The 25,319-nt window shown below is 37.4% G+C and overlaps 2 protein-coding genes across 24 annotated transcripts in view; both read left to right on the forward strand.

Moving 5' to 3' along the window:
- The first annotated feature begins 1,575 nt into the window (after positions 1–1,575).
- Positions 1,576–10,553, forward strand: svopl (SVOP-like). Of its 2 annotated transcripts, none has more exons than XM_027151214.2 (16): positions 1,576–1,867; positions 2,239–2,433; positions 5,075–5,166; positions 5,299–5,397; positions 5,883–5,954; positions 6,096–6,220; positions 6,340–6,403; positions 6,523–6,648; positions 6,927–7,055; positions 7,181–7,254; positions 7,391–7,587; positions 7,685–7,796; positions 8,125–8,206; positions 8,334–8,423; positions 10,051–10,164; positions 10,397–10,553. In XM_027151214.2, the coding sequence occupies exons 2-16, from the start codon at positions 2,271–2,273 to the stop codon at positions 10,406–10,408; spliced, it is 1,551 nt and encodes a 516-aa protein (XP_027007015.2). In that variant the 5' UTR covers positions 1,576–1,867; positions 2,239–2,270; the 3' UTR covers positions 10,409–10,553. The 2 variants fall into 2 exon arrangements, with proteins under 2 accessions (XP_027007015.2, XP_027007016.2); XM_027151215.2 differs by lacking the exon at positions 1,576–1,867 and adding an exon at positions 1,968–1,988.
- A 1,641-nt stretch (positions 10,554–12,194) lies between these two features.
- The window catches only part of mical3b (microtubule associated monooxygenase, calponin and LIM domain containing 3b), a 41,898-nt gene continuing 28,773 nt past the window's right edge, over positions 12,195–25,319 (forward strand). For 5 of the 22 annotated variants that reach the window (XM_047804182.1, XM_047804184.1, XM_047804185.1 and 2 more), the window contains exons 1-6: positions 12,217–12,595; positions 16,665–16,960; positions 17,123–17,330; positions 18,880–18,996; positions 21,617–21,718; positions 23,957–24,112. In XM_047804182.1, coding sequence (XP_047660138.1) covers positions 16,691–16,960; positions 17,123–17,330; positions 18,880–18,996; positions 21,617–21,718; positions 23,957–24,112 — 853 coding nt within the window. In that variant the 5' untranslated portion in view covers positions 12,217–12,595; positions 16,665–16,690. Of the gene's footprint in view, positions 12,596–16,664; positions 16,961–17,122; positions 17,331–18,879; positions 18,997–21,616; positions 21,719–23,956; positions 24,113–25,319 lie in introns of all 22 variants that reach the window. The other 17 variants (XM_047804189.1, XM_047804192.1, XM_047804190.1 and 14 more) reach the window with 14 other exon arrangements.

A 25,319-nucleotide genomic window follows, 5' to 3' on the forward strand; every position in this document is an offset into this window, starting at 1 on the left:
TAATTGTCTCCTAAATGCTAGGATTTCAGAGTTTCCTTTTATTTGAACCGCAGCCCCAAGACAAAAGGAATTGAAGCTCATGTAATGATCATAAGATATATGAATCTTTTTCACAACTGGACAAGAAACAAGTGTTGAACTGAACCATATCTGATTTATATATTACTTTAGTATCCTATAATAGATTAAATTCACTGTTATAAGAGCATACATATAACTTAGCTATGTTAAGTAAGTATTTATGTGAGGTCATGGCTACTCTGCCCATCTCTCTTCATTACTAGTAGTGACACGACAAAGAAATCAGATGAAATGCATGTCAAACGCATCAATGCAAAATTTGCAGGAAGGAAGCAACTTTGTTCATATAATGATACTATTGTACTGGTCATACTATATAACTTCTTTAATGCTAGCTGTTTTCTTTGTAAACATGTCACTGTGGATCAGTTCACACCCATTACAAATACAGGTCATGTGAATAAATGGTCATTTAAAGACTGAAGGTGAATGTGACAAGGCCAACGTGAAATTAGGAACATATCCTAATGAACCGTAACAAGATTTAATACAATTACTTAGTTATATTAAGCAACATATGATACCAGATGATATGATATAAGACTCTTAACCTTTGTAAACATTAATGCAATAACTGCTGCAATGAGAAACAGGGAAAATAAATTATCTGGTCGTTGTTCAGCCGGTGATGATATTATTAGTATCAAGCTGCTGGAATCAGAACAGTGTAACATCAATGTTAATATTCACACATTTCCATGTAAACCTGTTAAACATATCCAAGCTTTAATATTTGGATAAATTATTTTACTATAGCACTATTTTGCCTTTGCCAAGCTTTGTGTTTATGTAGCACCAACCTTGTGTTTTAGCTGTTGGTGTGAGTTAAATAATAATGCTTTTTACAATGCTTTGTGGTCAAGTTACTTCCTCTTCGTCACATTTTTCACTTTTAGCATTTAAATATGAACATTTCAAACTACTTCCTAGTTCCCTTTGCTGGTTTTACATTCTACATTTAATTCAGTTTTTTAAAACAATAACTACATTCACTGAAGCAGACTATAATGTTTCAGTGCAAGCAATAAAAGTGTTATTTCATCCATAATCATTTTATTTAATGTCTACACATGACTACATCTTGTTTATCTGTGCAATTGAAAAAATATAGAAATAAAATTAAAATCAAACAAACAAACAAATAAATAAACAATAAAACAAACAAAGAAACATTTTACATTTACAGCATTTAGCAGACACTCTTATCCAGAGTGACTTATTTTTATTTTTTTTTATTTCAGATTATACTCCTGAGCAATTGAGGGTTAAGGGCCTTGCTCAGGGGCCCTGCAATGGCAACTTGGTGGAACTGGGATTCGAACCAATGAGTTTTTGGTGCCATCACCAAAGATTTCTTTCTCCTTTAAGCAGGAAACTCATTTTTCTTTTTTAGTTGTCTTCAGAAAATCTTCCCTGTTCAGGTTCAACACTTTTTGCCTGTATGCAAATGACTGTGACGATTTGATAATAATATGCAGATTGCACTATGACGTCATGTGGTGACTTGTGAGTATGTATTAGTGACATTCTTTCTCTCTGATATTAACATTAATAAAAGTTGTTTATCAGTGAATAAGGGTGATGGGGAAATAGCCTGCATGGCCCTTTAAAGCCCAGGTCCTGCCTCCTGCTGTTCATCAGTTCCTCGGGGACTCAGGGACAATTTACCTGTCGGCAGGTAAAAGGACGGAAACTGCTTTTCAGCTTAAAGCAATTATGAGGCGAAACCGGATTTTTATTGTCTTCCAGAATCACATATACTTCAGGATATAAGAAGCAGAAAAAGGTAAACTTATCTGTTTTTTTTTTTGTGCCTTAGGTCTCTGTAGTAAAGCAGTGAGCACCTGTGAATGGCTGAATGTCCACTTTAAGGAAGGAAGTGAATTGAATTCTTGTGTTTACACCGAGTGAGTGAGTGAGTGAGTGAGTGAGTGAGTGAGTCTGTATTTATATTCTATTAGTAAGAGACTTAATATGACGCTGTTGTGAGGAAAACGTCACAGACGATGAGGAAGTAAATCATTGTTTGTGTTAAATTTCCCTGTCTCATATCAGACTAATGACAAACCGACACAACACAAATAAAACATACTTTGTTTTTTATCCTGGAACAAAGTGGCGCTTGTTTTAATCCTATTCTGTGATGATTTCCACTAGTTTTGTGTTGAAACTTTTGGACTAAGTGACGGATGGCTGAAGGAGGGAGCGCGAGCTCCATGAAAACGCAGCTCGTGAGCGCGATTCAGCTGCAGGAGCTGGAGGAAGAGGAGGAGGAGGAGGAGCGCGAGACTGCTGTTGCTGCTGCTGCTGCTGCTGCTAAACCTGCTGCTAAACCTGCCAAGGAAGCCAAGGGTAATTGTCTCTAATTATAAAGCTCTGAATTCACACTGACGACGTCTATGAAACAGTTCAGTCCTTCTATTCTATTCCATCTATTAAAACATCTTGTTAATTTAGTATAGACCTCTAACTACACTTGATCTACTTTAACTCTACTCTAACTCTACTTTAACTCTAACTTTAACTCTACTCTAACTTTGACTCTACCTAAACCCTACTCTACTCTAACTCTACATAAACTCTACTCTAACTCTACTCTAACTTTGACTCTACCTAAACCCTACTCTACTCTAACTCTACATAAACTCTACTCTAACTCTACTCTAACTTTGACTCTACCTAAACCCTACTCTAACTCTACTCTAACTCTACTCTAACTTTAACTCTATCTAAACCCTACTCTAACTTTACTCTAACTTTACATAAACTCTACTCTAACTCTACTCTAACTTTAACTCTACTCTAACTCTACATAAACTCTACTCTAATTCTACTTTAACTCTAACTTTAACTCTCACTTTACTCAAACTCTACTTAAACTCTACTCTAACGCTTCTCTAATTCTACTTTAACTCTAATTTTAACTCTACTCTAACTTTACTCTAACTCTACCTAAACTCTACTCTAACTGTAACTTTAACTCTACTCTAACTCTACTTTAACTCTAACTTTAACTCTAACTCTACTTAAACTCTACTCTAACTCTAACTTTAACTCTAACTTTACTCTAACTCTACTTAAACTCTACTCTAACTCTAACTTTAACTCTAACTTTAACTCTAACTTTACTCTAACTCTACTCTAACTCTACTCTAACTGTAACTTTAACTCTGACCACAACCCAAAAGTTCCCAGACTACAATTATGAGACGTTTTAACAGATCAGTCCAGATTTCTGATACCGTAACATTTGACCCTTTCAAACATACCAGGAAAGGTCTCTGCACTCACACGCTAGTCTAGTGCAAAGTGTGTTGTTATAGGAAAATGCCCCAAGGTGGTGTGATATGGCCTAACAAGGAGCAGAGCAGTTTACTTTATAATACATACATGCTTATGCATTTATGTCCAAATAGCAGTAGCAACATAAAAGGCACTGTTCACACACTGGCCTGACTTTCTAACTGTACTAAATCCGGACGATTCCATGAGATTACATACTTATCAGAGCTAAAACATTCCAAAACAAATGATATCCATCTATAGTCCACCTATAAAATTGAATGCACAGAAGTGTTACAAGCTCTGTTTCAATTTTAAAAATTTCCATTTCATTATGCTCCTTGTCATGAACTGCGTCTCACATGGAAAACTTTGATTTTACATCCAAAGGTACAGAGGAAATAGAAAGTTTGTACATCTTTCAAGTGAAAAACAAATGTTTTAGGGAGAAAAACGCACCTGGTTGCATACGGTAATTATGCAATAATAAACTAAAGGCATATTGGAGGACATTCCTTAACTTTTTCAAAAGAACAAGATGAAAACTTATCAGGGAGGCTGCTCATAGATCTTTGACAACATTAAATGCGCTGAAGGGATATCTGGGAAGTATTGGTCAGTCCCTGCATGTAACAACAACTACGATAATGATGATGGGTATTTTGTAGCTAGGTGAAAATCTAAAAATTTGTGAGTCTAAATTCCAGGACCATCAATCTGCACTGCTGGGTCTTAGCCCACAACTGCTCAGTTAATAATTTTGATAAATGTAATTGAGATAAAATGCTATGGATAAAGCTGTTTTCTCTTCACGTGTCTGGGCATGTCTATGGAATAGAACACTCCAAACCATGAGTTATGGTCTGATGAGTCTGAGGTAGAACCTTTTGACCATATACTGTATTTGGTGCAAAAACAAGAGAGCTTATCACTCACAGAACACTAAAACCACAGTGAAGCATGGTGGTGGCAGCATCTCTTCAGCCGGGACTGGGGCACTGGTGAGGATAGAAGAAATCATGGATAACTCTAAATACCTGTCTGTTTTGACCCAACGCCTGCAGGCCATTGTTCTGAATCTGAAAATGAGATAAAGAAAAACATCACCTTTCAAAAAGCACCAATCCAAGTCAACAGAGGAACACCTTCGGAAGAAGAAGATCCCAGATCTAAATCCTAACAAAAACTTGTTTAATGACTTAAAGAGGCATGTGCACAGGAGAGCTCCTTGCAACTGGGTATATCTGTAGAGCAAGGAAATAAAGATGTGCTCCACTGGTCAACTCTTAACCAAGATGAATGATTGGTGTATTACAAGCAAAATGGGTTTTTAATAGGCTCAACAAATAGGCTTTGTTGTTCACTTTAATGTTGCTGCTTTAGTCAGCTGGATGAAGATATGACGTTAGTTATCGTGGTTTAATTTTTTTTTTATCTCACAAAAACCTGTCATGTTTAACAGGGATGTTTAACTTGCCTGTCAGATGATAATGCTCCTATGTATACACTATAGACTTTAGGCCTTTAAGCCTTTGCAGCTCCTATTACATAGGAGTAGGAGGTGGTATGGAGGGTGGGTTTAGGGTGTGTGGGCTGATTGTTTGGTGTATTTAATTATTTGTTAGTTTATTTGCTTGATTATTTTTTATTAAATATTGGCCTTCTCTGATTAACCTTATCATCCTTGTGTTTCCTTTCTTTGCTGTTACAGAACAGAAATGTTACAGCGTAGAGGATGCTGTGGAAACCATCGGCTTCGGCCGCTTTCACGTACTGCTCTTTGTTATTATGGGCAGCGCCAATGTAAGTGCTTTATTTTGTATTGTTTTATGTGATAAAATCCTGAATCTGGAGGTGTCAGTAATTGTGTATCTCTGTGTGTGTGTGTGTGTGTGTGTGTGTGTGTGTGTGTGTGTGTGTGTGTGTGTGATATAGATTGTGGAGGCAATGGAGATCATGCTGTTGGCTGTGGTGTCTCCGGAGATCCGATGTGAGTGGCATCTGGAGGACTGGCAGGTGGCTCTGGTCTCCACGGTGAGATTTAAAACCAAGTGTCCTGAACTCATTTATTGGTAGTCTGTGGTAAGATGAGTGAGTCATTTATCTCTTGGAGGTGTGTTGGTAAAGGAAAATAATCAACAGTGTGCTGGTGTTGTGCAGCCTGATGCAAAGAGGAGCTACTTGGTTGATTATTTAACAATAACAGAATACTGTATGTGGTGTGTTACTGCACTTATAGCACAACAATTTGCCAACCATTACATTTATCTGTTTATATCTCTGTAGGTTTATTGTCTTTCTTTCTTTCTTTCTTTCTTTCTTTCTTTCTTTCTTTCTTTCTTTCTTTCTTTCTTTTTATTTGTTTGTAAGCGAGAATTTAAAATGTATATGCTGAATTTATAGATCACAATTTGTAATTGTCTATAATTTATATATGCAATGTCTTTTGTTAAAAGTGCTATACAAATTGAAAGTATGTGTGTGTTTGTGTGTGTGTGTGTGTGTGTGTGTGTGTGTAGATGGTGTTCCTGGGCTTTATGGTTTGCGGGGTTCTGTGTGGATACGTGGCAGATAAATATGGCCGCTGGAAGGTCAGATAATATCAGTTATGTTAACAACATCTTGGATTATAAATATCATTATGTTGATGTTCGCTGTACAGTTTGATGATGAGTATGTGTGTGTGTCTGTGTGTGTGTTTACTCAGTTCTGATAGTTGTATGTTCACACAGGTGGTGTTTGGTGGCTTCATGTGGGCTGCATATTTCTCTATGCTCACGTCATTTGCTCCAACCTATGGCTGGTTTATTTTCCTGCGCAGCATGGTGGGCTGTGGAGTAGCGGCCACATCACAAGGGTACACACACGCATGCGCACATGCACGCACACACACACATACACACACACACACACTTTTCATTGCACATAATAAGCACATGTGTCCTGATCTGATCTCATCCAGTCCTCCTGTTATAGGTTTGTTCTAAAGACAGAATTTATTCCTGCTAAATACAGAGGCTCTCTGCTGCCCCTGGCCTCAGTAAGTGAGAGATCAAGGTTTCTGTCTAGTAATAATAATAATAAAAAATAACGATGATGATGATGATGAAGATAATGATGATGATGATCCACTGAACTTGCACATTTGTGTTTGGTCAGATTTTCTGGATGTTGGGATCGTCGCTCATTATTATTTTGGGGATGACTGTGGTGCCCACACTGGGATGGCGCTGGATGATTCGCTTCTCCGTCATCCCCAGTGTTCTACTAATCATCCTCTTCCAGGTGAAGCTCACATCGCGTCTCACCAGAATAATCATCATGGATAAATAACTTTTCTTTCTTTCTTTCTTTCTTTCTTTCTTTCTTTCTTTCTTTCTTTCTTTCTTTCTTGATTTTTTTAAACATATTTGTTTATTTATTTGTTTATTAAATTATTTTCTTTCTTTCTTTCTTTCTTTCTTTCTTTCTTTCTTTCTTTCTTTCTTTCTTTCTTTCTTTCTTTCTTTCTTTCTCCAAGTCCTGTTCTTTTATATTACCTTCTACTCTCCTCTCTCCTCCAGTTTATCCCTGAGTCAGCGAGGTTCCAGGTCTCAGCAGGGAATGTACAAGGAGCTGTCGCTACTTTAAAAAAGATTGCAAAAATGAATGGTGCCAGTCTGCCTGAGGGGGAACTACGGGAATCTCTAGTGGTGCGTAAGCTCTCTCTCTCTCTCTCTCTCTCTCTCTCTCTCTCTCTCTCGCTCACACACACACACACACACACACACACACACACACTCACACACACAGTCTAGTGGTTATATTGTGTTTTCAGACGGAGAGAGGAAATGCTGCCACTCTGGTTAGTCGAGCTTTCCTGCGGACATCACTTCTGCTGTGGTATTCATGGTAACGTCTCTTACACCCACCTCGTGTGCGTGTGTGTGAGTGTATACTGAATGTGTGTGAGTTTGAAAAGAAGCATCCTTTTACATGAGTGTTTGAGCAAATCTTCTTAGGAGAATGCCATATCTGATGCCTGCAGGTTTGTAGCATCTTTCTCCTATTATGGCTCCGTGCTGAGCAGCTCAGAGCTCCTGGAGAAGAACCTGCTCTGTATGACCGACGCCGACGCGGAGCACAGCATAAAACACAGTCAGGACGAGGCGTTATGTTTCTGCATCCCATTCAACATGGCTGACTACCAGACCCTCCTCATCAGCTGCCTGGGAGAAGTGGCATGTGAGTTCCTGAATTCTTCCCAGTGTAGTCTGTCAGATAAAACACACAGATAGACGGACGTCAAGCGCCGTGATGATCTCGATGATTTGCTTTGCAGTGATCCCTCTGAACATCGCGCTGTTGCATGTCGTGGGCCGAAAGTTTAGCATGGTCATCCTGCAGGTCCTTTCAGCCGTCTTCTTCATGCTGTTGAACATCTGCACCACCATGTAAGTACACGCTTCTCTTACATTGTTTAACACGATCAGAAGGATCTGATTATTATATTATGATATATCTGAGAATTATTAGTTATTATTAGTTAGATGTGTAAAGACTTTTATATTTTTTGCTTTTGTCATTTATTTCTGCCTCAGTGTAAATAACATAATTAAGGCTTAATTTGTGCACCCTAGCATTATGAACCTTTATTACCATTAAAAAAAAATTCCAATAAACGATATAGTCGCTCGAAAAATATAAGATTTGCAGGCGTAGACTAACAAGTTTCCAGAGTAATAGTTTGAGACTGACAGTGATCTGGTTTCTCTGCTGCAGATTTGGTTTCACAGTGTTGCTCTTCCTGCTGCGTTCACTCGTCTCCATGAATTTTAACGTGGTTTATATTTACACTGCAGAGGTGAGGTTTTATATCAACATTGAACTTTTGCTTCATACATGTTTTCTAAGCATGACTAAAGATACTGTAATATGAATAATAAATCCACTGAGATATAGGTATATCGGAGTAACGGTATGTCCTGCAGGTTTACCCCACAGCTGTGCGCTCTATAGGGATGGGCTTCTGTACTTCATTCAGCCGCATCGGCGGCATGATTGCACCCTTTATAGCTCAGGTAATGCTGGCTTAAGTGTGTGTGTGTGTGTGTGTGTGTGTGTGTGTGTGTGTGTGTGTGTGTGTGTGTGTGTGTGTGTTAATGCTCATCAATGTTTAATAGTATTGGTAACAGACATCACTGAGGCTGAATTCTGGATTTATTTATTTATTTTTTTATCTTATATTTGTTGTCTTGCAAAAAACCAGTCAGTTTAACCAGTTTAACCAGTTTGGCCAGTTTGACCAGTACACCACCATTTCATTCCGCCGGCAGAATGGAAATCAACTTATCAGATCTTTTCAATCACTATAAACATATAACTTATTTGATCTCCGCAGTCATCTCAGAGAGAGAGCAGAGATGGGTTTAAGATTAACATTTACCTTGAGGATAGAAGCATTTGTGTGTAAATAAAAACGGTTTTGTTTCTTTGGAGCTTTTCTGTGAATATATTGCTCTACTACAAGAGTGTCTACTCTTATAGGAGCTTCATATTAACCACCACTGTGAAGTGAGACATAACAAAGACATTCAGTGATGAAAACACACAACAAAATGAGGCACAAATTCAGTTTTTTTTGGCCTTTGGTAAAAAGAGTTAATAAATTGGGAAACTGGTAGATATACAGTAGATAGGAATGTGAGCTTGTCTGGTCAACTCGATGTGTATGTAAACTCAACACCCAGGGCACCCAGGGGCGTACATACTGTGTGTTTGAGTCAAATCTAAATTCAAATTTAAAGAGTCCTTCTGGGAAGTTTGTAGTTACAAGTTGTAAGTCCTCATTTCGCAGGACATCAGGTGCGTTCATGTCACTGCGGTCACAGTAAGATGGAGGTGTTGCTTTTAATGCACTACAAAACAACACAGCAAAGCTTGTTTCAACTAATAATACATATCAGCTGTTTTGCTTTTTTTATGGATTTACATCAGATCCTATCTTGCCATAAAGCTATTGGTAAAAACCGACAGTTTAAGTTTACAGCTTAAATTCAGTGTGTAATCAGATTCTGGCTGTCAAAATGTCCATCAGAGCCGAATCTTTAGCTGCAGTTTTTTTTTCTTTCAGTTTTACGTTTTAAGAAACTCTTTATGCTGAAAAAACAAAAAGAAAATGAGAAACGGTTCTAGAACAAGAAGGGCTTTCCCAAGCTGTCACACGTGTGAAATAAGTGTTAACCCCTTTATGTAGAAACAAATGGCTTTTATTTATTATAAATTTGATTATGAATAGAATTTTTCATAGAATAGAATTCATAGAATGAATAAATGAATGAATGAATACATACTTGTTAATGGATTTGTCTATTAAATTCTTTGACTTTATTTCTTGTTTTGTTTTTGTTTACTTGATTTGTTTTAACATACATGTTTATTTATTTATTTGTTTGTTTAATTAAATCTTTCTTTTTCTTTCGTTTTTCTTTTGTTTTTGCTTACTTGATTTTTTAAACATGCTTGTTTATTTATTTGTTTATTACATTCTTTTCTTTCTTTCTTTCTTTCTTTCTTTCTTTCTTTCTTTCTTTCTTTCTTTCTTTCTTTCTTTCTTTCTTTCTTTCCTTCCTTCCCACAGTCTCAGCCTCAGTATTAGTTACTTCCGTTTTGCTGTAGAAGGTATAATCTGTGTGTTGTGTCTCTCAGGTGCTGATGTCTAAGTCTGTGCTGTTAGCTCTGTCCCCGTTTGCTGTGACATGCTGCCTGTGTGCTATTGGGACTGTCCTGTTACCCATAGAGACCAGAGGACGAGCGTTACTGGTAAACTTTAAAAGCTTTATTAGTTTTGCATGCTGCTCTTTGTGAATAGTTTTCTTCTTCTCTCCTGCACTCAGAATCTCTTCTACATTTACTTTACTTTAATTAATCTCTCTCTCTCTCTCTCTCTCTCTCTCTCTCTCTCTCTCTCTCTTTCTCTCTCTCTCTCAGTGAGCATTATATCAATTAAATTCAAGAGTATTTTAATGAAATGTCTTATCCTTTTTTTTTGCAGCAAAATGAGTAATGCCAACCAGCTCATGAAGACACTACTAATATTTTATAATATATATATTTGATTGTATTTTTTTTTTTGTAAATTGATTAAACTTGAATCACAAAATCTGTGTCTATCTTTAAAAAAAATACCAACACTGCAAAAAGGTTTATCCTGTATATAATAAAGTAAAAATAACATATAGGTGAATTTATCAAATATTTCTCCTTGGGAGACTTTTAGAAATAATTATAGACCAATTAATTTTTTTAACTTTCTTCATGCTTCTCACATAATAATGATGATTTGATTTGTTTCAGTGTAGTAAATCTATTCATTGTAGTAACTGAGCTATATTCTCTAACCCTATGTAAACTCCAAATTTATTTACACCACTAATTTCAATCTTTAAAAAATTAAATGATAACGGAAATGAAATAAGTATAAATTGTATAGAGATTGTGTATAATTTTGTAACCATATACATGCACACATGTACATACATGCTGAGCTAACAGTGTTCTGGATCTGCCTGATCTACCCTGATACCCTACCCCTGGTTGGAGGTGCACACTACAGATGGGGATGAATCTGCACCCTACAGCCCATGACCCATGGTTCTGCCGTGGATAGAACCACGTGACTGTCACACCGTCTTTGACCTGCTGTGAGTCGGTCAGCTTTGTGCTTCAGCAGGTGTTAAATCTGTACCGTACTCAGAAATTACACGTATTAACTCAGGAGCTGAGTTAATAAATACAAATATCTTTAGATATCTAATATTAATCTTCATTCATTCATTTTCTACCGCTTTATCCGAACTACCTCGGGTCACGGGGAGCCTGTGCCTATCTCAGGCGTCATCGGGCATCAAGGCAGGATACACCCTGGACGGAGTGCCAACCCATCGCAGGGCACACACACACACTCTCATTCACTCACACACACACTACGGACAATTTTTCCAGAGATGCCAATCAACCTACCATGCATGTATTTGGACCGGGGGAGGAAACCGGAGTACCCGGAGGAAACCCCGAGGCACGGGGAGAACATGCAAACTCCGCACACACAAGGCGGAGGCGGGAATCGAACCCCGACCCTGGAGGTGTGAGGCGAACGTGCTACCCACTAAGCCACCGTGCCCCCCAATATTAATGTTATTATGTTTATGTTCTGTAAAGCTGCTTTGAGACAATGTCAATTGTTAAAAGTGCTGTCCAAATACATTTAAATTGAAATAGAATTTGATTAGAAATATTAGTTTTTCCCTGTTTAAATAAATCCCCCGCTAGGTGGAGACATTTAACTGCCCTTTTTAAAGACAAACTTACACAACTTGTATTCAGCTGCAACTGGGTTTAAGACCCTAATTCTCTCTCTCTCTCTCTCTCTCTCTCTCTCTCTCTCTCTCTCTCTCTCTCTCTCACACACACACACACACAAACACACACTAAATCTTTTTACAGAGTCTCATGCAGGTGTAATGAGGGGATTAGGACTTACACCATGTCTGAGTCCACGTCTTTAACCCAATTTCACACAACACTGATCTACAACACAGCAAACACTCAAGTCAAACATTTATAATGAAATCTGACACAAGGTTTAATAAGTAGCTGAAAGATATGAGTGTGTGTCAGGTGGGGACCAGAAGACTATAAGGATGACAGTTTTGACCTTGGATTTACTTATTTATATGTTTGTTTGTTTGTTTGTTTGTTTGTCTGTTTGTTTGTTGGTTTATATAAAAACTGCATTTGTGTGTGTGTGTGTGTGTGTGTGTGTGTGTGTGTGTGTGTGTGTGTGTGTGTGTGTGTGTGTGTGTGTGTGAGTGAGTGACGCTGGAGTCAGTAGGTGCCGTCTGTGTAGGAGTCAGTAAGTGCCTGGCAGATCCTTCTCCTGACCTTGCCAGTGAGAGAAAGAGGACAGAGCCGTTTTGTGTGTGTGTGTGTGTGTGTGTGTGTGTGTGTGTGTGTGTGTGTGTGTGTGCGCGCACGTGAGCGAGGCAGTGACGGAGCAGCCCCAGTTTCTGCACTGCAGCTCTCTCAGATGGTCCTGAAGGGAATGGAGCTGCAATAGCACTGAAGTAAATCTGGCGATGTGCCAGAGGGCGTAAGACAGACAGTAAGACAGGAGTGAGGGAGTAAGTGCTGTAAGCAACGGCGAGGTAGATTGGATGTCAGCATCGTGTGTGTGCTGCAGAGACTTGACGCTGTGAGTATTCTTTCTTATCAGAGAGAATCATCTGTTTTGGTGTGATTATATACGCACATGTGTCATGTACTGTGTGTATGTGCGAGTGAGAGTCACGTGTGTGCGTGGTTTTGTGTGGTGTTTTCACTCACATTGGAAGCTGGTGTGTTTTAAACGAGGTTCTTCATTGGATCTGTGTTGTGTCAGGAGACAGCGGTGCTCTAGATATGTCAGTGATGAATTTGTAATAAATACAACCTGCTTCTGCAGAGAAAAGGTTTTAGATGAGGCAATGAAGTGATTCGGGGTCTGTGAGCATCTTTACCTTTAGTGTGTGTGTGTGTGTGTGTGTGTGTGTGTGTGTGTGTGTGTGTGTGTGTGTGTGTGTGTGGAGTTATGTCCAGGAGAGATCTGCAAGATCAGTGATTGATCTGTTCTGCAGCACTGCTTTTAATCCAGCACACTGTCAGTCACACACACTTGACTAAGATGAGGCAGATGGAGGATCAGCAGAGTGACAGATGAACTGAGAATTCACATCATTAATCATTAATGATGCTCACTGACTTTGCTGTGATGTGCATTTTTGTGCACACTGCAGTATTTTTAGGTTAGACACTCAAAACAGACTGTAGCTTTAACCTTTCAGGTTAAATTCAGGTAATCCCATCTCAAAGCTGTGTGTGTGTGTGTGTGTGTGTGTGTGTGTGTGTGTGTGTGTGTGTGTGCATTTCTCTGTGTGTCTATGCTTGTGTTTGTCTGTCAGTCACTGTGTCTGTTTCTGTGTACATCTCTGTGAATGTATGTGTATCACTGTTTCTCTGACATTGTGTCTCTGTATCTGTATGTGTCTGTGTGTGTCTTTATCTGTGTTTGTCTCTATCAGTCTTTCATCTGTGTGCCTGTATTTATATCTGTGTGTCTATACCTATCTGTGTCCGTGTGTGAGTTTGTATCAATCCGGGTCTGTTTGTGTATCTGTTTGTGTCTATGTGTGTCTGAGTCTATGAGTGTGTGTGTTTGTATCTATCTGTGTCTGTTTGTGTGTCTGTATCAGCTTGGGCCTGTATATATCTGCCTGTGTCTATTTGTGTTTGCATCTATAATCTTGTGTGTGTCTGTAACTGTGTTTCTCTCTGTCTGCATCTGTGTCTGTGTCTATGAGTGTCTCTGGACATCTGTGTCTATGTGTATATGTGTCTGTGTCTATATGTGTCTGTGTATGTGTGTCTCTGTCTATGTGTGTCTTTTTCTGTGTGTCTATGTGTTTCTGTGTCTATGTGTGTATGGACATATGTGTCTATGTGTTTCTGTGTTTATGTGTGTCTGTTTCTATGTGTATGTGTCTGTGTCTATGTGTCTGTGTCTATGTGTCTGTGTATTTGTGTCTGTGCCTATGTGTGTGTCTATGTGTCTGTGTGTCTGTGTCTATGTGTCTGTGTATGTGTGTCTGTGTCTGTGTGTCTGTGTATATGTCTGTGTGTCTGTGTATATGTGTCTGTCTATGTGTCTGTGTCTATGTGTCTGTGTGTCTGTGTCTATGTGTCTGTGTATTTGTGTCTGTGCCTATGTGTGTGTCTATGTGTCTGTGTGTCTGTGTCTATGTGTCTGTGTATGTGTGTCTGTGTCTGTGTGTCTGTGTATATGTCTGTGTGTCTGTGTATATGTGTCTGTCTGTGTGTCTGTGTCTATGTGTCTGTGTGTCTGTCTATGTGTCTGTGTATTTGTGTCTGTGCCTATGTGTGTGTGTCTATGTGTCTGTGTGTCTGTGTCTATGTGTCTGTGTCTGTGTGTCTGTGTATATGTCTGTGTGTCTGTGTATTTGTGTCTGTGCCTATGTGTGTGTGTCTATGTGTCTGTGTGCCTGTGTGTCTGTGTCTATGTGTCTGTGTCTGTGTGTCTGTGCCTATGTGTGTGTCTATGTGTCTATGTGTCTGTGTATGTGTGTCTGTGCCTATGTGTGTGTCTATGTGTCTATGTGTCTGTGTATGTGTGTCTGTGCCTATGTGTGTGTCTATGTGTCTGTGTGTCTGTGTATTTGTGTCTGTCTGTGTGTCTGTGTCTATGTGTCTGTGTCTGTGTCTATGTGTCTGTGTATGTGTCTGTGTCTATGTATGTGTCTGTGTGTCTGTCTGTGTGCCTGTATCTATTGTATGTGTGTTTGAGTCTATGTGTCTGTGTGTCTAAGTGTCTGTGTGTCTAAGTGTCTGTGTCTATGTGTCTGTGTGCCTATGTGTCTGTGTATGTGTGTCTGTGTCTATGTGTCTGTGTGTCTGTGTATGTGTGTCTGTGCCTATGTGTGTGTCTATGTGTCTGTGTGTCTGTGTCTGTGTGTCTGTGCCTATGTGTGTGTCTATGTGTCTGTGTATGTGTGTCTGTGCCTATGTGTGTGTCTATGTGTCTGTGTATATGTGTCTTTGTGTCTGTGTGTCTGTGTCTGTGTCTAAGTGTCTGTGTCTATGTGTGTGTGTCTATGTGTCTGTGTGCCTGTGTGTCTGTGTCTGTGTCTGTGTCTGTGTGTCTGTGCCTATGTGTGTGTCTATGTGTCTATGTGTCTGTGTATGTGTGTCTGTGCCTATGTGTGTGTCTATGTGTCTATGTGTCTGTGTATGTGTGTCTGTGCCTATGTGTGTGTCTATGTGTCTGTGTGTCTGTGTATATGTGTCTGTCTGTGTGTCTGTGTTTAAGTGTCTGTGTCTGTGTGTTTGCAGACAAATAACTGTAGTAAACCACAGACACACACTGGCAGAAACTGCTTTCATTAACATTGTAAAATTTTATGAGTGACCTAAAATTACAAAGCATTAAATGATTAAAGAGAGCAAAACAATATATTTGAATTTATTTGAAGCGAGTCAGCCAAAGATTTTTTGAATAAATTATTTAATTAGATTTTAAAGAATCTATTGATTATATAGAACAATGCATTGATTTACATGAAGATAATATCACCAAAAAACATATGACTTCAAGAAGTCAACCCTTTTCTGTTTATGGCAAATTTCATGTTCATAATGTCTATATGTTTAAAGCCCTAAATGTATTTAAATTGATAGACATCTCCTTTCCTGAGACATGGCAGGTTTAGAATTAGTGTTTTATGCAGACGAGCAGGAAACTCATGTTAGGATGGAGAAACTGCTGATGCTGAGAGCAGCAAATAAAAATTCCAGATAAAGTGAAACCGCTTCCTCAGGAAACTTTTGCATTGATTCAGATGCTCAGTTTGTCCAGATAATCTGCTATTGGTTTTGTATTGAATTCTTGTATCGAATGAAATTTTTTGAAAATGATTCTTTTTTGATAGAATGAAAAATGTTGAATAATTCAAATCCTATATTTATATTAAAATACGTCTTCGTTTCTATAGTAAAAGCTTCGTTTCGTCAGATCCTTCACGTAATCTAAAACAAAACAAAAAAATAAACGGATTCAAAGAAAAAAGGTCTTAATTCAACACCATTTTTGAATAATGACACTTGTTGAATTTTTACACTATGGGTTATTTAACACCTCTGGTGTTGTTTTCATTCCTTTGCTTTACTCTATAGGTGTCATTATTATAGTATTCTTTTCAGTCCAAAAATTATTTTTACACTGTTGTAAGAAATCAAACGTTGACAAAGACGATTCTAATATTGATTTAACAAATGGGCAAAGTGGCTATTTTTAATACACACACCAGGTGTGGAGACTTATGAAGTGTAGCACAGATATTTTTGATAAAATCACCAAATTTGCCCTGACATGTACAAATATTACAACGTGGGATCTCTGTTGTTTTGTGGATGTGTCAGAACTTTAAATGTAACTGTAAACAGATCAAAAATGTATGATGTTCGTTAATAAATTAAAAAGCATTAAAGGTGACATCTCTGTTAATAACATCATGGTGGAAACTTTCACCACTCTGTCACTGATTACTTTTCTGTAGCATAATATCCTCGAGTGTCTTATTCCTTACTTGTGCTTTTTCTACTGTAACCGTGTAGATTGTGAAATTATAGCAAGCTTTATTAACTTATTACAGAGTAACAGAGTGACTCCCACTACCTCTGTCATTCTTTCTGTGCTGTTGTTTTTCTCTCAGGTGTGTTGTGATGATGTTGGGATGAGATGGGTGATGGTGGTGGGGTGGTGGTGCAGGGGTGCCGCCCCTTCTTCCTGTTTGACAGTTTTGTGCAGGCGTCGACATGCAAGGAGACTCTGCGAGCCTTTCAGGAGCTCTGCACTGACCTCAAGCTGCAGCCAGGAGACAATCCGCTATTCTACAAGACCCTGAGGTCCAGACTGCACTACTGGAGAGCCAAAGCACTGTGGGCCAAACTGGACAAACGAGCCAGCCAGAAAGAGTACCAGAGAGGCCATGCTTGTTCTAATACAACAGTAAACAACCACACACACACTGGACACACTGAACACACTGAACACACTGGACTGTCTTAGAAAAGTTGTAAAAGTTGGTCAAAATCATAGAAGCAAAGCTAAGATTCATGTGTAGTGTTTGTGTTTTCGAGATTCGAGAAGGGTTTTTTCTGTGATTGTCAGTGCCTGATAATAGGCGCAGGACCATGTGGGCTTCGTACAGCTATCGAGCTGAGTTTTCTGGGAGCGAGGGTGGTGCTCATGGAAAAGAGAGACACTTTCTCCAGGAACAACGTCCTCCATCTCTGGCCTTTCACCATCCAGGACCTGCGTGGCCTCGGAGCCAAGAAGTTTTATGGAAAGTTTTGTGCAGGAGCCATAGATCATATTAGTGAGTAAAGTGTCTGTTGTTCCATTGTTGCTGTACACGTGTGTGTATGAGAGTGTGTGCAAGAGTATAAGCATATGTTTCATTGTGAGCTGATGCAATACAACTTCATAAAACACAGATTCTTTACTCATTCAGACTAAAAATTCAAACCACTTTATAATAAGCTAATGTTAACTTATAACTTATGTGAAAATATGAACTTGTGCATTTTCATATTATTATGTTTAAGTATGTAGGTTAAATTGCTTAACAAAGTCACAAAAACATTACTAACATTTTGACAGTGAACGCAAAATCAATATGCAGAAGAATTTTACGCTTTTACATTTACCACAAATTTGGGTGCATTGTGTGACATCATCGCAGCACGCATTCAGCCAAAGCTGTATTTAATTTCCGTGTGTGGATCATGAATACAGCTATCACAAAAAGTTATTACATATGAGATGTCACTGGTACAGTAGATGCTTGTAGTGTTACCAATTTAAGTTGTTTCCAAAAGGAAACAAAAAACCAAACAAACAGCAAATTCAAGCATTTTTGGCACAACAATCACGATACAAAACCTCAGTGAAATCCTGGAAGGATTTTTATTTTATTTTCAAAAATTTGGAATCACTTTTTCCGTTAAAACTTTAAATTCTGCTACATTTCTAATCGTTCACACAATAACTAGCTAAAAACACTTGATTGTATATAAGTACATGCACTGCAAAATGTTTTTAGCCAAAATATCTCTAATATATTCCGATTTATTTACGGATACAGACATCACTCCAGCACCGGACAGTTCCTCTCCTCACCAACAGAAGTCACTGTCTCTGTGATCATTAAAATGGCTGTTTTTAGTGGCTGTCACAATACAAACTAGTTAATTAAACACAAAATTTGGGAATCTGAGAACAGATGGAATTTTGTTGCAGTAGATGTTAAAGGTTACTGTTTTTGTTTTGTTTTTGTTTGTTTTTTTGTCTTTTTTTTAGACTTGTGAAAACATGCTTGGATATCAGACACATCATCCAAACTCAAGAAATTGTAAATAGTGCACATTAAAAATAAACCGTATTGTAAAGGGGAAGAAATGAATTAAGTTAAAGAAATCTAAAATTTGTCTTTAGGAGATTATTATAGAACAAATATAAGACCATTAAAGCCATTAAGTATATATATATATATATATATATATATATATATATACTTATTTTATAGATTATTCTGTTGACAGATCATTTGGTTTCTGTCTAGTAGAAGAAGACTATTTTAAGATTGAAATGAGAAAGAATCTCTAAATCTGCATATTTATCTCCTGAAAATCTCCATCTGTTGTCTAAAAACATGTAGATTACAGAATCTAAAGGTCATCGTTAAACGGACGAGCAGCACACTGAACACTAAATTTTTTAACAATGATTTTTTTTTACAATTTTTTTAAAAAGCTGTGATCTTTTTTCTCCAAAATGATCAATTAAAATAATAAAGTAAATATCTAAAAAATAAAAAAATATCTAAAAAATATCTGACCGAACACTGTCGAAATTTGTGTGTAAAGGTATCCGTCAGCTGCAGCTCATACTGCTGAAAGTGGCTCTGCTCCTGGGTGTGGAGGTTCATGTGAATGTGGAGTTCAGGAGTCTGAAGGAACCTCCGGAGAACCAAGAAAACCAAAGTAAGATCAGATCTACAGCTCATACAGGGCCTAATAAATGTTTTGGCCTCAATTCTATTTGAATTAAAACATTTAAATGATCTTTGCATCAGACTCTATATCCACGGCTCCCAGAGATTACTTCTTTTAAACGTAGCTGGCAACCACCTTTAAAATGTTTGCCTCTACTTGTCTGTTCTCTCTTACGTGTACAGTAGACACTGTTCCATTGATCAAGTAGTGAGTAAAATATAGCCACTAGTATCACGTTTTGAATGAATCAGTGGCTCATACATGTAGCTTTGTTGTTTGAAATTAGCTGAGTAGAGTTAATGCTAAGTAATAACACAAAATACCACATAATACCACATAATACCACATACGCCCAGTTTGTTACAGCAACATCATCTATGCATCATGGTTTGTTCAGCTTGGTTAACTTAACCGTACTTATTGCAACAAAACTGTTGTTTAGTTTCATTCCACGGATGTTCACAAAGATTTTACATTTATTTTATGCAGCGTCTTTTCCTTCCTCTCTTATTGCACACTCTTTAGCTTGTGATCTACAGTATACATAGACGCACTGTCCAGAGATCATCTGATGTATTGGGTGTGTCTTTGTGTGTCAGTGTCCTTGAAAGTAGATCTACAGAAAATATATATTATATATATATTATATTTTAAATAAGTTTTCTTTTTTCTTTTTTTTTTCTTCTTTTATTTATTTATTTATTTATTTGTTTATTTATTTATTTATTTTTGCGAAATCTTTTTATTGCAAACAAATTCAAATAACAATACAAAGTTTTCTTTTTAATGGGATTTCTTCTCAATTCTTATCTCCAGATCTGCAGTAAATTGTGCAAAAACTCAAAAATCCTCACCACCTATAGCAGCATAAAAGGAAACAAAGGCTGCAACTACTGAGTAATTATTACATAAAGGGGCCAGATTGACGTCGCTGCCTCACCGCGTGACTTACGCTTGTCCTTGTGGCTTTTCTTAGACACTTCCTTGTCCTCATTTAGCACAAGCACACTTGGAAAAAAAAGGAACCTTGTTAAATCACTTATGTCTGTGATTGCACAGAACGGCATTATGTGACAACCATTCCATCCTACAAGCTTAAAACAAACGGGAATATTTAGGACTGGCCTTCTAAACAGAGCCCTTTAACAGTATACTGGTTTTCCATTCTGCATCTCATTTGATATTTTTAATCAGTACATACAAAATAATTATTTTATCTCCAAAATTCTGAGTTAAGACTCTCAAGTTTCAGTGTGAGATGTGTGTTTTTAGCTTACACAGAAAGATCACATCACATCACATCACATTTTAGATTCTTATGTATTTGAAGCTTGTCTGAGAGCAGAAATGAAATTGGTGCATAGAAGCCTTTATTATCAGAGCTCAGGGGTAGCTATGATACAATACCCCTGGAGCAGGGAGGGTTAAGAGCGTTTTGCAATTGCCCAACAGTGGCAGCTTGGCAGCGCTGGGGTTAGAACCCTGACTTTCTAATCAACAACCCAGAGATAAGCACTTGGGCAACGACTGACCCTGATATTAGATTAGATTCAACTTTATTGTCATCACACATGTACAAGTACAAGGCAATGAAATGCAGTTTAGGTCTAACCAGAGTGCAATAGTAGCAAGTGCAGGATATAATGTTTACAAGATTTAAATGAGTTAAATAAAGTGGTAATATAGAAGTAATTTACAGATGTGTGTGTACTATGAACATAATATACAGATGGGTATAATTATAACTGAAATTTACAGAAGGATGTAACAAAATATATGGCTATTATTATAAACAGTAATTTACAGATGAGTATGTACTGTGAATATAATATAAAATGTATATATATATATATATATATATATATATATATATATATATATATATATATATATATATACGTATGTACTATGAATATAATATACAGATGAATATATATGTATGTATGTATATATATATATATATATATATATGTATGTACTATGAATATAATATACAGATAAATATATATGTACTATGAATATAATATGCAGATGGCTATTAGTATAAACTGAAATTTACAGAATGGTATGTGCTATAAACAAAATATATGGCTATTAATATAATATATTGCTGTTACTATAAACAGAAATCAGGTGGATATATACAGTGGTAAGGCAATGGTGAGCAGCAATACAAAAAAAAAGAGCAAGTGTGCAAGTGAACGTAGTTTGTGTAATAGTCCATCAGTGCAATAACATCCATTCTGTAAACAGGGTTTGATATCAGCATTTACTCTGAAGATAGAAACATTTGTGTGAAAAATATCTAACCTTTTCTTTTAATAAACTTTTCCATGAATATATAGCCCCAGTAGGCTAGTTATAAACAGAATTGCTTATGAAAACTTCTTAAAGCTCTGAGTTTCTACTTTTATATGAGCTTCACTAATGTGGAGTGAGACTTAACATTCAGTGTTGAACAATTTTTGGTTTTTGGTAAAAAAAAAAAAAAAAGTTAAAAAGCTTAAACATTCAGCAGAGAGAAATAAGTGTATCCTGAGAATCTCTACAGTGCTACAGTATATAGCCTCCAAAATGTGCTGGACTCTTGTATCTGTGTTCTGTGTAGGTACTGGCTGGAGTGCTGAGGTTTATCCACCTGCACATCCAGTGAGTGAGCTGCAGTTCGATGTGGTTGTTGGTGCAGATGGCAGGAGAAACACCTTACCAGGTAATAACATGCATACACCTATCATTCATATAGGCTGACATATACTGAAGTATCGTATACTTCAATTACTGCTCAAAGGTTTGGGATCACTTGGACATTTCCCATTTTTTAGAGAAAACACATTTTTATCCATTTTAAAAGCATGAAATTAGTCAGAAGAGTTTTAAAGTAAGATCTAGATTGTCACACAGAGGCCCATTATCAGCAATCGTCAGTCCTCTGTTTCGATCTGGAGCAATAAAAGTGGCCTTCTTTAGTTTAGTTTAGTATCTGGAGCATCAGGAGATGTGGGTTTGTTTACAGGCTCAAAATAGAGCTTTCTTTCTGTTCATAGTAAGAACTACCCTTTTACCAATCTGTGAACTACTCACTTTAACGCAAACTGCTTCTAATCAGAAGAGAAAAGGGACTGGAACACCCCTGTACTGGAAACAAGGAAATTTCCAGGTTATCCCAAACTTTTGAACAATAGTGTACGGTTCATAATTGTACACCTACAGCTCATAATCATCTATAATCTAGTAGTCTATAATCATCTAGTCATGAATCATCCAGGATTGTATATTAACGTCATATAATGTACACGATCATCCACCTACTGTCAATAATTATATATTAGCAGTCCAAAATCACGTCTACATTTCATAATCACCCATCATTGGACATCTATAGTAAATGTTGTTGTTGTTGTTGAACCTTCTGATCAGTTACCCAGAACCTTAACCGTTGAAGCCTCCACTGCTAAATGCAAATCTAACTCTGCCATCTGTAACCACAACCAGAAGGTCATGGGTTCAATCCCCAACACCCCCAAGCCTTAAAAGCCCTTAACTCTCTGCTCCAGGTGTGAACACTGTGCTCTGACCCCAAATTACAGTACTAACAACTTTGAATATGAGTAGAAAATACTGTAATACTAATAAAGTACTGTAATATATATGACGTACATTTCCATAGAGTTTTAGTCACATACATACAGTCCTTAAACCAACATATTAATCATATTAACAACAATTAATAATCCATAATGTGAAATTCTATAAAAATAGACTTATAGTCCATAACTGTTTACCTATCATCTATAATAATACGTGTACAGTCCCTAATCATATAGCAATCAATAATCAATAATCATATACATACAGTCAATATTTCATTTGTATATCTATTATCATTCATAATCATAGACCTACAGTTAGTAATGGTATACCTACACTGTACATCGTTCAGAGTTATATATATCTACCATAATTGTATATCTATAGTCCATAATGATCCAACATCCTATACTCACATCCCATAATTGTCTATAATTGCATTCCCCAAACCCTGTAATTAAGGGGGACATGGTGGCTTAGTGGTTAGCATGTTCGCCTCACACCTCCAGGGTCAGGGTTCGATTCCCGCCTCCGCCTTGTGTGTGTGGAGTTTGCATGTTCTCCCCGTGCCTCGGGGGTTTCCTCCGGGTACTCCGGTTTCCTCCCCCGGTCCAAAGACATGCATGGTAGGTTGATTGGCATCTCTGGAAAATTCTCTGTAGTGAGTGTATGAGAGTGTGTGTGCCCTGCGATGCGTTGGCACTCAGTCCAGGGTGTATCCGGCACAGGCTTCCCGTGAACCGAGAATAGAATCGGATAAGCGGTAGAAAATGAATGAATGAAACCCCGTAATTAATTGTCCATAATCTTATTCCTACAGTACAGGAACATTCTTAATCATACACTTTTAATCTGTTGGTCAATATTTGTCTAAACACAATTCATATGTGGTGTAAGTAAACAAGGCTCATATTTGCCTTTTTGGGAGAGAGGACAAACTGCATATACACCAACATATGAGCAAGACTATATTTTGAACAGATTGCATGATCACGTTACATTCAGACAGAAATGCCTTTAATCGTAATTGTGGTCACGGTGAATGTGTACAAAAACTTCTTTCGGCATTGGTACTATCCGCCAAGCGTCATAAGGTTTTAAGTTTGTTTAGTCTGCAGTACTGACAAATCTATGACTGTATGACGAAACGGGTTTCCCGCACATTCAGCTGTATTTCACAAGCTTAAGATCACAGTTCCTCAATTCTGAATTAGTGTTTTTTTTCTATCTGCACTTCTCTTAAGTATACAGTAGAACACTGCTCCCTTTGCTCGTTTCTATGTAAGTCTTTTATTATTCAGTGCTGCCAGTTGGTGTTTATTTAACAAAGGGAAAGCTCGGTCTTGCTGTTTTTCATCAGGATTTCGTAGGAAAGAGTTCCGGGGAAAGCTGGCCATCGCCATTACTGCAAATTTCATCAACCGTAACACCACAGCAGAGGCCAAGGTGGAGGAGATCAGCGGCGTGGCCTTTATTTTTAACCAGAGGTTCTTCCAGGAGCTGCGTAGTGACACCGGTAATAGAAAGATAAAATATTTAACATATATGCTAAAGTTCAACAATTTCAGAACCTTTAACTGTACAGACAATAGTAAATAATAGAAAACTTTTTGTCTAAGAGTTTAACACAGTTAGAACAAATTGTCACTTAGAACCAACAAAGTTTTTTCAGTTTGTTGTGTTTAACCCTTAAATCTTTTTCGTTGTGTCCAAATTCTGCGTTTTTTGTCTGTCATGTCTCACTCCTCAGTGGTGATTAATGGCTTTTGGGGTCATTGGGAACCATTTGGGTTCCGGTACATGATATTTCAAAATTAAAAAGAGAATATTGTATTTAATTTTATCTTTCAGGATTTCCGAACTCTCAAAACGCTCTGTGTTAATTCCAATAGTTTTCCCAATAACAAGACCAACACAGTATAAGTAGAGTTCCATTAAAATTCTAAAAATTTTGTGTTGTTTAAAAAAATCACAATGTCCGATAAGACTCTATATCTTTAATACGATTCTACAAGACAGACTGAAATTCCAGTAGGATTTTTTGACATGGACAAGGTTCTATGTAGATCCCTATAACAGTGCTATGAGAGCTAGTGACAAAGAAAACCTTTACAAGTAGCCAAGTATCCTTTAACTTGTGAGGAACATGTTTGGCCAAGTGTTTATTTATTTATAACATCTTTACTCTTTAAATACAGAACTGGTCGGGACATTTTGAATATGTTTATTCTAAGGCTCTCGATAGATTCTATTTTTTTTAATCATGATTAATCGAACACTTACAGTGAAAGTAAACATACACTAATTATTTTGTTTAACGTTTATTTTTGACAACATTTAACAAAATTTCTATATCCTGGAAAGCGAACCATCAGAACAGTTTTAATCTCAATTCTATTTTAATTTCCTGCTTGCCAAACTAAAACAGAACACACAGAAGCTTATTTTTCTAGTCAGCATTTAACCAGCTGCTAAGGCACACTTAAGGCTGACGTTGGTCTACTCACACGCCGTATACATAGATCCAGTTTGGGTCAGTTTGCTAGTAGAACCTGTGACGTGTTTTGCATCTCAGGTTTAAAATGATATTTAAAACTCTCTGAGCTTCGATGGTAGACCAGTTCTTTGTTCCAGTGTATGCACACAACTTTGCGTTTATCCAGAATGCCATCCAATTCTCTGTTAAAAAGAGAAATTTCCGCCTACCAGAGTTACTGGTGCTA

Source organism: Tachysurus fulvidraco, chromosome 19 (assembly GCF_022655615.1).
Source record: "Tachysurus fulvidraco isolate hzauxx_2018 chromosome 19, HZAU_PFXX_2.0, whole genome shotgun sequence".
Classification (NCBI taxonomy): Eukaryota; Metazoa; Chordata; class Actinopteri; order Siluriformes; family Bagridae; genus Tachysurus; species Tachysurus fulvidraco.

Excerpts from the sequence above, each read along its gene's own strand:
- svopl (XM_027151214.2), top strand. The coding sequence starts at position 2,271 with ATGGCTGAAGGAGGGAGCGCGAGCTCCATGAAAACGCAGCTCGTGAGC. Across the intron at positions 7,255-7,390 it reads CTTCTGCTGTGGTATTCATG|GTTTGTAGCATCTTTCTCCT; the intron begins GTAACGTCTCTT and ends TGATGCCTGCAG. Across the intron at positions 8,207-8,333 it reads TTTATATTTACACTGCAGAG|GTTTACCCCACAGCTGTGCG; the intron begins GTGAGGTTTTAT and ends TATGTCCTGCAG.